Source organism: Dromaius novaehollandiae, chromosome W (assembly GCF_036370855.1).
Source record: "Dromaius novaehollandiae isolate bDroNov1 chromosome W, bDroNov1.hap1, whole genome shotgun sequence".
NCBI classification, from domain to species: Eukaryota; Metazoa; Chordata; class Aves; order Casuariiformes; family Dromaiidae; genus Dromaius; species Dromaius novaehollandiae.
Genome location: NC_088130.1, coordinates 44,497,282 through 44,508,691, shown reverse-complemented (window position 1 = coordinate 44,508,691; position 11,410 = coordinate 44,497,282). Strand labels below are relative to the sequence as shown.

The 11,410-nt window shown below is 45.9% G+C and overlaps 1 protein-coding gene across 1 annotated transcript; it reads right to left on the bottom strand.

Annotated features, from left to right (window-relative positions):
* Positions 1 to 840: 840 nt before the first annotated feature.
* Positions 841 to 10,456, bottom strand: LOC112987064 (corticotropin-releasing factor-binding protein). The gene is made up of 7 exons (XM_026106753.2): positions 10,330 to 10,456; positions 9,783 to 9,876; positions 8,936 to 9,093; positions 6,590 to 6,800; positions 5,066 to 5,214; positions 3,216 to 3,333; positions 841 to 1,725 (listed from the first exon to the last, which is right to left on the bottom strand). The coding sequence occupies exons 1-7, from the start codon at positions 10,408 to 10,410 to the stop codon at positions 1,568 to 1,570; spliced, it is 969 nt and encodes a 322-aa protein (XP_025962538.1). The 5' UTR covers positions 10,411 to 10,456; the 3' UTR covers positions 841 to 1,567.
* Between the last annotated feature and the right edge of the window lie 954 nt (positions 10,457 to 11,410).

Genomic DNA, 11,410 nt, shown 5'->3' with positions numbered 1-11,410 from the left:
CACTAGCAGTTTCCTCATAAAAATGCTTATGCACTGAGCCCTGATTTTTTTTCCTCATTGTTGCTCAAAAATAGAGTGGGGAGAGGGTTTCATGCCCTGACTCTGAGGACTGATGTTTCTGGCTCTGGGACAGTCCCTGGCCGGTCTGCAGCCTGAGAGGGTCTGCCAGGGTGGCCAGCTGGGCCCCCCTACAGCCACCCTGCCAGTGTTTCCCATAAACCCAGCTCTGCAGCATGGACACACTTGCCCGGATTGCTTCAGGCCTCATCTGACCAGGCTGCCAAACACATCCCTCCACTAATAGGTCAATCATCGAAACGGTTCCCAAAACCCTACAGGAGGAAAGGCTGAAGCATTCAGGATTTTCCACCGATTTCAGCTGGAGGAGATGAATTTCAGAGCTGCTGAATACTCAAGCCACTTGATTTTTGGTGGCTGAATATGAGATTAGGAGCTCTGAGGAATTCAGCTGTGGGGATCTCAGGCTTGCAGCTGGATCCGTCATTGCTGACTGCTAACTCAACGTCAAAGGAAGAACAGTTTGCTTCCATTTTGGCCATATAGCACTCCCAGAAAACACATGGATCAGTGCATGTGCTTCCAAGCTAGACTACAATACTGATGCTCTGATACGCTGTGCTTCTCCGAGCTCCAAGCTTACACTCCTCTTCTGGGTGACCAAAGGACCAGAAAGAAAATTGCCTGTGTCTGTATATCCTTGGCTCCACAGGTTAGCAGGACATCTGATCAAAAACTTTAAACAGAAGATGTGCCAGTAAGTATTAAACTGGAATATACACTATGTGAAGGTGCATGCAAGATTGGCAAACCAAATTTCTGCCCATAATGCTACTTTAATAGTCCACAATTTTACAGTAACATATGTTCAAAATGATCATTTCCAGAAAACTGCACAAGACTTAGGAAGTTTAACCAGAACATGAAGAGCTCTTCAGAAAAACACAACATAATAACATTTTGCCAACTCTTTGAATGTATTTATTCGTGTTTGGGTTTGTGTAAGGAAGTCTTCATGCTATAAATTTTTATTAAAAACATATCATTAGAAATAAATAGTACATTTATAGTCATAAACAAACAAGTAGTTTTTACACACACTAATGTTGGATTTCTGGTTACAAAACTGGAAGTGTATTCCACCATCTGATCTTTTTGTTTGTACCTGATATAAAAGGAAAAAGTTCCTGCATGAAGTTTATACTAATTGTGGGTTTTGCATGTGCTAAGATTAGATACACAGAGGATTTGTATCTGTTCCCCTAATAACAGTTACACTGGAAACATAGTCTTCTGTTCTTGCTATTGATTTGGGATGTAGTAAATGAGCTTAATACTGCAGAAAAAAATATTATAGTAATAACAAAGATTAATATATTGGTTGTTTTTTCCTGCTTGCTCATGGGAATGATTGATTTGTGTGAAAAAAGAAATATGCTTGTACTGTAGAAAGGTTTGATAATACCAGCTGGTTAAAAGAAAAGTACATTTTTTGAATCCACTAGAACTTTGTTTTCATTAGCTGTGTGAAAATGTGTTGCTCAGCTTATCAGATACTAGGAAAGCAGAATTCCTCAATGCTGTTCTCCTTTCTGTTTTCTAGTTCCTGCAGATCAAGTTGATGATACTCAAATGTCACGCGATTGATGTGCTTGCCACTGGAGACCATTCGTAGCACCGTATTGTCACAGCCAATCTTCATTTGGGCTAATCAGGGAAAATAAATATATGAGAGATATAAAGATATATTTATATGAGTGAGAGGGAAAATATTATGTATAATATTGGCACAAATACATATAATCTTGAAAACAAAGCAAGTATTTGTGTGTAGTAATAGTGGGCCAGTGATAGTAACACTGACTAAATGTCTTTTTCGGTATTTTTTAGTTTTGCTTTATAATGGCTTGGCTAGTTCATCAGATGTTGTAACCTTTACTCAGAGAAACACCACTCACTCTTCTCATGAACCCCTGTTTTAATGTATGTATAGATAGACAAGATATAGAAGTCTGCAGATGTCTGGGGCTTGAGATGTATGCTATTGCTAGAAATCATGAGTGACAGTTAAAGGCAATAGCACCCTACCACGGACATATCCAAAATTAACAATTTTGAAATGTTTCCTATTAGAAGGATGGGTGGTTTTGTGTGGCAGCAGTAAAGGGGTTTGCAGAAGTGAAGGTATTTAAGAAGTCCTACTAAGACAAACTCAAATGGCAGTGCACAACACAAGGGAAAAAAATCAAGCATATGAAGCATGTCACCAACCACTGCTTTTAGATGAGCTGCTTGAGCGCGCCTTGCCCCTTTGAGAAGAATTCCTATGGGTCATTTGGAGAGTGTGAGCTGGCAAGATGTGATCTCCCCTTCTGTCTGGCCAGAGCACTCTTTTACACAGCAAGAAAACATGTTTTAATCTCACTGCAGTGCTCAGCGTTTGCTCAGTACCAGTGCTTGTTGGTTAAAGCCTTGAACAGTGCCTGGACCATGAGGTTGTGGTGCTGTGAAAGGCAATGGAGAATGCTCCTGCTCTCTAACCCTGAGGAAATGTCACCCCTCCAGTATATTCATTTACACTCCAAGATCAAATACTCCATCAACCACATACACATATTTTATAGAAGCCTACCTGTGTCATCACTGCTACTCTTTTTACTCTTCTAGACTAAAAATTAGGGAGATTGTGAATTTTTGTTTCTGTGCTGAGAAAGAGATCACCAACCTGGCGTGATTGTGAAACAGGCTCAGAGGTCCCCCACAGTCTGGAGCAGTGAGTGAAAGCTCTGAGGTTTTTGGTGGTATGTTTTTATTTCTGCAGCAGAAACGATGGCATTGGGAACACTGTGTAAGTGAGGAACAACTCCTTAACAAAAAAGGTAACCAGTCTGCCTTCATTTATTATGAATTTCCAGGGTCATCTGTCTGTTGAGGCTCTAATAGCCATATCCGTCATATGACAAGTGTTTTGAAAAAATATATAGCTTAACCTTGTTATAACGATTACCGCAAGGGCAAGTGAAAGTATTCGCGGGTTTGCTGTACCAAACACCCTGGCTGAATGCCTTTCATTCTCACTGGCTACGTGTGAAGTTCACAAGTCTAGCAGGAAGTTCAGATTTGGGTGAGCTCTGCAGGACTCCCTCTAGTTAATTATTTTATCATGCAGAGACGTAAGTGGGAGAAGGAGTTCTCACCAGACCCATGAAAGGAGTGACAGAGATCAGCTAGTGGAAACATCTTGGAAGGGTCTAAGCCAGTTCCTCCCAACAGCTCTACAAAATCTCCCACTCCTGCGCAGCCTGCTGATGGTTTCTAAAAAGACAAAGATTAAAATTTATTATATATATTCAAAATATAACAATTCTCCAGACATGATTGCAGTCAGCAGCAAGTCTTGTAAGTCCTCTGTGCTCCAGCCTGTGAGAAATCAGGCTGTTCTTATCCCAAGTAATAATACTTCAATTTGATATTAGCAAGTTAATTTTCTTTAGAGATTCCAAAGAAAGACCTAAGTGGGCTCTGAAAATTACAGCTAGGTAGTTAAAGTGTTGATTCAATTGATTTCAGTGCAGATAAGCAATCTGATCATAGGGCTTAGATATGTAATCAGATTAATACAGTCATGCACTGAGTGTATGCCCACACTCAGCTGACAGGCAGTAACTTAAGCTCCGCTGTATTGTACTTCCAGATTGCCAAGCAATAAAGGTTGCTAAAATGCACTATTGTAGCAAATTTTAGATCAAGTAGGAATTAACCAAAATAGTACTTTTGCATGACAACAATAGCTTACTCAATATTAGACCCACCAGCCCTTTTTTCTGAAAGTTAGTACTGTTTGCCACAAGTATCTCGCACAGATCCCTTGCACACCTTTGGCCTGTGACCCGTATGCTGCTGCTTAAGCGCTTGATTTCTCTACCTCTTCTCCTGTTATAGTCCCTTGTCTGCCCACTGCTGAATAAGCCAACTCATTTGCCCCCCGGCAAGGCCAGCTTTGGAGACATTTTGGACACATTTAGCCATCCTGAATGATTGATCAGTCATGTTGCCACTGGTTCACAGACATCAGGAGGGAAGGTGGAGCTCCTGGAGGGGCAGAGATATTTGACTTTGACTGCAGAACTGGGTCTACAACTATTTTCAGCTAATTTATAAGGGAAGATGATGGGTTCTTCTTGTGTACAAAAGGCTTTATATTTGATTTATATTTTCTTTGTTTTGCCCTTTTTTCTTGCCGAATAAAAGTGGGGATCTCCCTCTTTCTGATGAGGGAGAGCCAGAGTCTCTGTGAAAATAGCATGTAAGGCAAGGGTATAGCTACCAGTTGGTTTCATCCCAGTGAAGGACCTAGGCTACCAGTTGCATTGGCAGCTTTATTTTCCCTTTCCTGTGGCGTCTTAGGGCCAAATTCTGCTCCTATCCTTGTGGACATTTTGAAATTTGCACTTTTTCAGCCCTCCTCGATACAGGGTGCCAGCAACAGCTCTTGTCCTCTCCTACCTGGCAGCCACTGGCCGCCAGCAAGCACCCAGATGCTGCGGCCAAACCGCGGCCCCTATGCCACGTGCCAGATGAAATGGAGCAGAGGATGCTCGGCACACTGAGCAGGGCATCTGTTGTAAACACATTTGTATTTTCACCATACCAAGTACGTCAATATCTAATCGGTGTCTGTTCAGAACCGTTGCTGTTTTCATTAGCTTAAATGCAGACAGACAACTCTCTGGGAAAGTGCTCCTTTCTTTCTAATGAGATTCTTAGCCTTTGTTATGGCAAGCAATATTTACATGCATTAACGGTACTTTGCATAATTCGATTGCCTCTGCAACACTACAGAGACAATAGTGACAGAGAGAGACCCAGCTCTGATCTCTGCGCGGCAACCAGAGCCCACAGTGGCTGCGCACGTGATCCGGAGCACACATGCCTTAACAGCCAGCGCCGACAGCAGAGGCTACCCCTGCTTCACCCTCTCCTTCCCTCTTCCAGTCCCAGGAAAACTGCACTTGCTAGTAATTTATTATGGAACAGAAAAACTCACCTTTAAGAAGAGGCCATTTAAATGTCCCAGGATAAGATCAGATATTTTTATCACCACTGGGTAAATTATAGAAAAGCTGCAGTTTCTGTGCTGATGAGGAATGACCATGGTGAATCGTCCAGAAGGAGTCTGCGAGATAACATTGCAAGCTGCAGCATGGGGAAAAGGTACAAGAGTTACTTGTGTAGTCATCATCGCCTGAATGTAGCAAAGTCATGTACATTTGGTACTTACAAAGAGCAGATGATTTCGTTACTGAAATGTATAACCAAATGATGAAAAAATATGCATATGGCATTTTCTGTATTTCTTACATGGCATTTGTTCTCTAGAAATTCCCTGTCCATTGCTTACAACGTAGTAGCAAGCCTGGCAGAACCTGAAGAAGCAGCAGTCAATAGGAGAGCTCCCACCCCAAATCCATGCATCAACGACTCACGTGGTCAGGGTGGGAGGTGCCAGTTTGAAGGAGGCTAAATATGGATGCAGAGCTTTCATTTAGTTTTATGTCTGTTTTGACTTGCTATTGCCTGCCATTGCTAAAATAAAAAAGCCTTGAGTTTTATTCTACTTCTCTTAACTGAGCAGTTCTTTACCCTGAGAAACATCCCATTGAAACTAGAGCAGGCAAGTGCTGATTTTATCTTAAAGTTCAACAATTTAGGTAAGACAGTAGGTTATCATCTGTGCATGTGCCTAGCTGGGATGCAACCCAAGGGGGTCTCTGTGCAGACATGGATGCGTGCAGTTTCTTCTGCCTGTGCTCCAAGGTGAATGGACACAAGCCAGATCCAGCAGTTGCACAGCACAGTCACATCTGCAGGCACAGAGCCACACCAATGTGGAGACACAACTTCCAGGCTTGTGTCTGAACAACTCAGAGAAAGAGCAGGGCAGACTTGCTGTTATCTTCAGCCTTTGCATGGCAAAGCAGATGAACCATACTGGCCTGAATAATAGTTGTCAAATATTTAAGCCAGATCTCCTGTCCTGTCTTGAAAAAAATTATGCAGGTAACCATCATGTGTACCTTGCCAGCTCTGAGGCTTAGGGACATAACTTGCAAGTAGACCCTCATAATCAAATAGCACTTTTCACATAACTGTTCAAAATGCAGTTTGTACTGCTGAACATTTTCAAATATTTTTTTCCTTCCTGTTCATCCACATCTAAAAATTGCTGAGATTAAAATCTCTAAATGAATACTGTTTGTTCTAACCAAATATGACTGGACATGACAATATTAGCTTGGAATAGAACTTATTTGAACCAGACAAACTTTGGTTCCCGAATGTAGAAGCCCTGCTTAAGTTATGTCCTATACTTCACTATTTTTCTTTTTTTGCAACATATACTGAGCCTGGATCAAATCCTCAACCATGCAGGTGCCTGTGGATCCACTGGAGTTATTGGAACTATTTCAATGCAAATAGTATCAGAGAAAGAATTCAGTGCAAACTGATGCATTCATTTTGATTTCTGCCCAAATGTAAGCCCATTTGACAATATAAAAATGAGACTTACGGAAAAGGTTGGCACTTTTCTTCACAGTGACAGTAAATCCATTGCCTGGCTGGTGAATCCTGAAGAAGATCATTGCCACATTCTGTGATGACCTGATGCTCCTCTGAATACTGCCACTTTCACAAAAGTCTACATATCTTTGGGAAGTGGGGAGGGGATGGTCCAGGGAACTAGGAAATTTCTCTCCTTTGAGTATCCAGCCATCAAATACCTAAAGGGGTTCAAGAATATAAACCAGAGCTTTTTGGTTTTTTAATCATTCTGCTAGTTTAGAACAGAAATAAAGTATTGCAGCGATAACCCACTCATTTCATAGATCTTTTTTATTCTGACATAGTGTGACTTGTTCAAAGTAACCAATTAAAAGGAAATACTTTGTACTTCTATATTTCCTGGCATTTTACTAATTATTCAACTTCAATCAATATTCAGGAAATGGACGTGTATACATTTTAACGTCATTTTTACTTCCTTCAGGTGACAACGTTGGCGATGTTTTAGAAGGAGGCAACTCTTTCTTCCATCATGATGTTTGCATTAATTTTTGGGCTTATTACTATTGTAATTCCACTGTTATTAAGCCAAGTTTTTGAACAACTTGATTTGGAAGCCACATCAAACACAGGTCACCCTCTCAAGCGCTAGGCATTAATTCCACTGACATGGCCTGTAATTTTCTATCATACATGCTTTACAGCTCGTCTCTAGCTGGCCTGGAGGCATTCCAGAGCATTGGTGCTTCAGTGTGGAAGAATAGCAGTTTTGGGGAGGAATTACTGACAGAGGTATTGCTCGCTTCTGTGTCTTTTCTTTCAGCTCACCCTAACCACTAGAAAGCAGAACAAATGCTGCCTGCTTGGCTGGATCTTAAGCAGCAACATCTACAAATTGTTCTTTCACAACAAAAATAGCAACAAATTTGCCCTCACCATGTTCAGGGAAACGTGTCAGAAATATGTCAGAACTACAAAATTTGCTCCAACTCTAGTGTAGCTGAACAGTTACCTTCCTTGCTGTTTTGATTCCCTGCTAGCTGCTCTCACTCAGTAATTCCTTCCAGGCTTCAGTTGTTCTTTGCTGATACTTTGAATGCCTAAGGACCAGATTCTGCCACTGCTTAGCTGAGTAATCCTAATGTGAATATGCGTGGGACCTTCTTATGGAAGAGCTGCAGGATCAGTCTCCGGGTTTTCTAGAAATGCAAATTTTCTAAACTAATGAGATGTGGGTGCTCAAATCACATCAGGGAAAAACTGTTTTTATAAATTCAATAGCATAATAAAGAAACTGAGGGCCCTCATAAACGAAGGGAGAAAAACTCTATAAAGCCTCATCAAAGATCTCTTGGCACTTTTCTAGCCTGTACAAATGGCCATAAGTATAGGTGCAAAATCCTTGGAGCCACAAGAGCCTGAAATCAGCCTCAGCATAGCCCTTAGGTATAGCAACTTGGCATTTGAGCAGATCCCGCCGGGTGTAAAGGATGGAGAGACAGGATTCCCCAGGGGAAAACAAGCAGGGGCAGCTGCCTCTCTTCAAGGGGGAGGTGAAGGGCAACTTTTCCTACTCCTCCTCCTCAGAGCTCAGCTCGCTGGCAGGCAGCATGGGGTCTGTGCCGCATACAGCTGCCGCTACGCAAAGGGCAGAGCTCAAGGTGAGGGGAGGGAGCAGGTACCTTCGAACCTCCCCTTGTCTCCTGGACTGAGTTCAGATCTTGGCCAACATTTCTCTCTGCCAGCAAAATGCTTTGATAAAGTTTGTTGGTTCTGGAATATAAATGGCCCTGAGTCATGAAATTCGGTCTGTTCAGAGTGGATGTCCTGAAAAGCTCTAATAGGGCCATTTAAAAGAAAGACCGAAACAATCCACTCAATAAACAAATGCTAATGACCATAGAGCAGAGATCCTGGAGCAGAAATAGCAGTTTAGAAAGCTGTGTCATTATCTGCAGGGTTCATGTGATTCATGGTGTTACAAAAGCAGTAACAAAGTCCTCCTAATCCGTCTGAGACGGTTAGCTCGTATTGACCGAACTTTTCAAACTATCCCCCAGATACGGGAACTCAACAGAGGTGTGCTCTTCAGTGTGGGAAAGTAAAATTCCTGGAAAAGTTCAGGAGAGGCTGTGCTGCAGCTGGGAGACGGAGCGTGCCTTACGGGGACAGGGTGTTCCCAAGGGCCCGGGGGGAGGAGGGACAGACGTCCCACGGGCGGCTGCTTTGTAAAATCCCACGCCACACGCACGCACTCGTGTGCGCACACGTTCACCTAGCCCTTCTGCACGTAACCTCACACTTGAAGAACGAGAGGAGAGGAGGGGAAGGGCAGCAGGACTTGCCAGCTTACCTTCAGGAAATCGCCTCCTTGGCAGTCGATGTTGACAAAGTCGTAGTCTATGGTGATGAGCTCCTCGGGGTCCCCGATGAAGAAGGTGGCACAGTGCAGCTGGGGCTGCTCAGCGGTGAAGGTGAACTGCCCCTCTGTGCTCAGCATGTCAATGCATCCTGCAGAAACGGAGCCCAGGGACGTGCCTCAGCCCTCCTCCGGGGAGGGAGACCCGGCGCCAGCTCCCACAGCACCCGCGGCGAGGGGAAGGGGGAGGGAGAGAGGGGGAGAGACCCTCCGCTGAGGACGGGGGGAAGGGGGCCAGGGAGGCTCCGCTGAAGGAACGATGAGCGCTGAGGAGGCGACAGCAGCTCGGCATGTGCATGCACAAGTGTGTGCGATGAGAGAGGGGGGGGGGCACTGACATGCCAAAGCATCTCTGAACTGAAAACTCGTGTGCGTGTGCATATGTATGTGTGTGCAGGCAAGTGTACAAACACTCAGTTCCTCTGGATTTCTCTCTAATCACAGCCTTCCCATCCGTCCCTTCCCCTGGAGCTCATAGCCCTATCCTGAAGGTCACCTCCAAGCCAGGGACGAAGGCTGATGACGCCCATCCTACTGCTGCCGGTCAGGACCCCAGCTCTGAGCTCACCTCTTCCTCCTTCAGAGCCCCATTTCCATCTGTCTGCCTTAACCACAGTCACCTGAGGTTTGAAATATTTTTCCTTCTCCACCACCCCCTCTCGAAAATTACCTGCAGCCCCCTCATTCCCAAATAGCCCCCCTTCCTCTCCCCTAGCCCCGAGCTCTCCTCAGGGCTCTCCCCCTCATCAGGAGTTGCCAGCAGAGAACTAAAAAAACTCACTGAGTGATCGCCGGTAGATCTGCCCTGCAGACAGCTCTCGCTTCAGATCTTCGCTGAGGAGTAGAAAAGGCTCATCTTCACCAGCATCCCTCACCTGGTGATGGAAACAGGGCAACAAGAGGCTGGGACAAAATGAAATGTGGCCCCTTGTCTGCACCTCCCTAGAATTGGCACCAGCAGATTAAATCCCTCCTCCAAAAATAGTGTAGCTGTAGAAGAGCTTTGTCAGAAACCTGCCACAGTCGAAGGCAACCTGCCTGAGAGAGGAACAAACCTGGCAAGAAAGAGATGAGCCCAAAGTCCAGCACACAGGGAGTCTCCTAACTCCTTAACAAAAACACAAGTTTGAGAAAAGGAAAGAGAAACAAGAGAAATGGGGAGGGGGGAAATGACTGTTGCATTAACATTACTCTTGCAGTTAGGTGTAGGTTTAATGCAGGAGGGAAAGGGAATAGGGAGGAAGAGATGAAAAGCAGGATGCTCTAAAGCTGGAAATGCAAGTTGCAGGAAGACAGGAAAAGCCCAGCGCAGCCAGCGCATTGCTCACCTCCAGGTATCTGGTTTCCCCCTTCAGGGCTGCCAGGAAGATGAGAACGAAGTGGCACTGAAACTGGAAAGCAGAAGGCATGCTGGCACGTCGCTCGCGTCCCTCCCTCTCTCCCCGGGCCACGTTCCTCCCAGCCTGTGCAGATAGGCAGCAGCCAGTGGGGTATCTTTGACAGACTCTTTTTATAGAGCAGTTGGGAGGGGAGGCACTTGGTCCCCGTACTGATAGGGTAACCCATGGTAACTGAATTCCTCTCTCAGTGACACAGTACGTGGGTATGACGAGGGTCCAAATCACAGCCACAAATTTCCAAGCCAGCTGCGCTCTCCTCGCTGACAGATGTCTTCTCTACTTACCTGTCTGGCAAAGCTAAAAACGCTCTCAGGAGAAGCTGCCCATCTGCGTGCACCAGGGACACTGGCAAGTTACATGCGTTGCCAGTTACTCAAAGGCAAAGTAAGAAACAAGGCACCCCCGCGGCCCCACACACGCAGCCTTGGGGCACGCCGAGGGCATTTGCGAGGAGCAAGGGCCGCCGCAGCGCTCCCCGGCTCCCTCTCGGCACGAAGCAGTGCCTGCACCGCTCTGGAGGCCCCAAGGCCGGCGGGGTGCTCCTGGGGCCCCTGCCGGGCACCAGCACTTGCCCCACGTGCAACAGGAGCCCCAAACCATGAACCTGCCCGTTTTCCCCTGCCCTCCTCACAGGGCTCCCCACCCGGAGCCAGCTTAAGTGAAGAAAAAGCAGGTTGGTACCAGGGCAAAGTGGGGAAAGGCCCGGGGAAACCTCCTTGGCCACCCTCCCTCCCAGCCCATCACAGGAGCTGCCCCAGCTCTTAGCTCTCACGGGTGCAGGGGAGCGGAAGGGTCCTTTGGGGCAGGATGGGTGCCGCCAGCCTGTCCCTGCTGCAGCAGGACAGCAGCGCCGGGGCTCCCCCAGGTTAAGCACAAGGTGCCCTCAGCGGAGCCTGGGCCAAGCACTTCCCACCGCACTTCCAGGCCACGTCCCAGGCTGCCCGGCTGGGCTCCAAGCAGAGCAGGGACCGCAGTGCACCCCAGCCCCAGCGCTCGCAGGCGCTGGCCC

Bases quoted from the DNA above. Each gene is read 5' to 3' on its own strand.
- LOC112987064 (XM_026106753.2), bottom strand. From the start codon at position 10,410: ATGCCTTCTGCTTTCCAGTTTCAGTGCCACTTCGTTCTCATCTTCCTG. The intron at 9,877-10,329 runs GTGAGCAATGCG...TTCCATCACCAG, and splicing joins GGGAAACCAGATACCTGGAG to GTGAGGGATGCTGGTGAAGA. The intron at 9,094-9,782 runs GTGAGTTTTTTT...CCGTTTCTGCAG, and splicing joins GATCTACCGGCGATCACTCA to GATGCATTGACATGCTGAGC.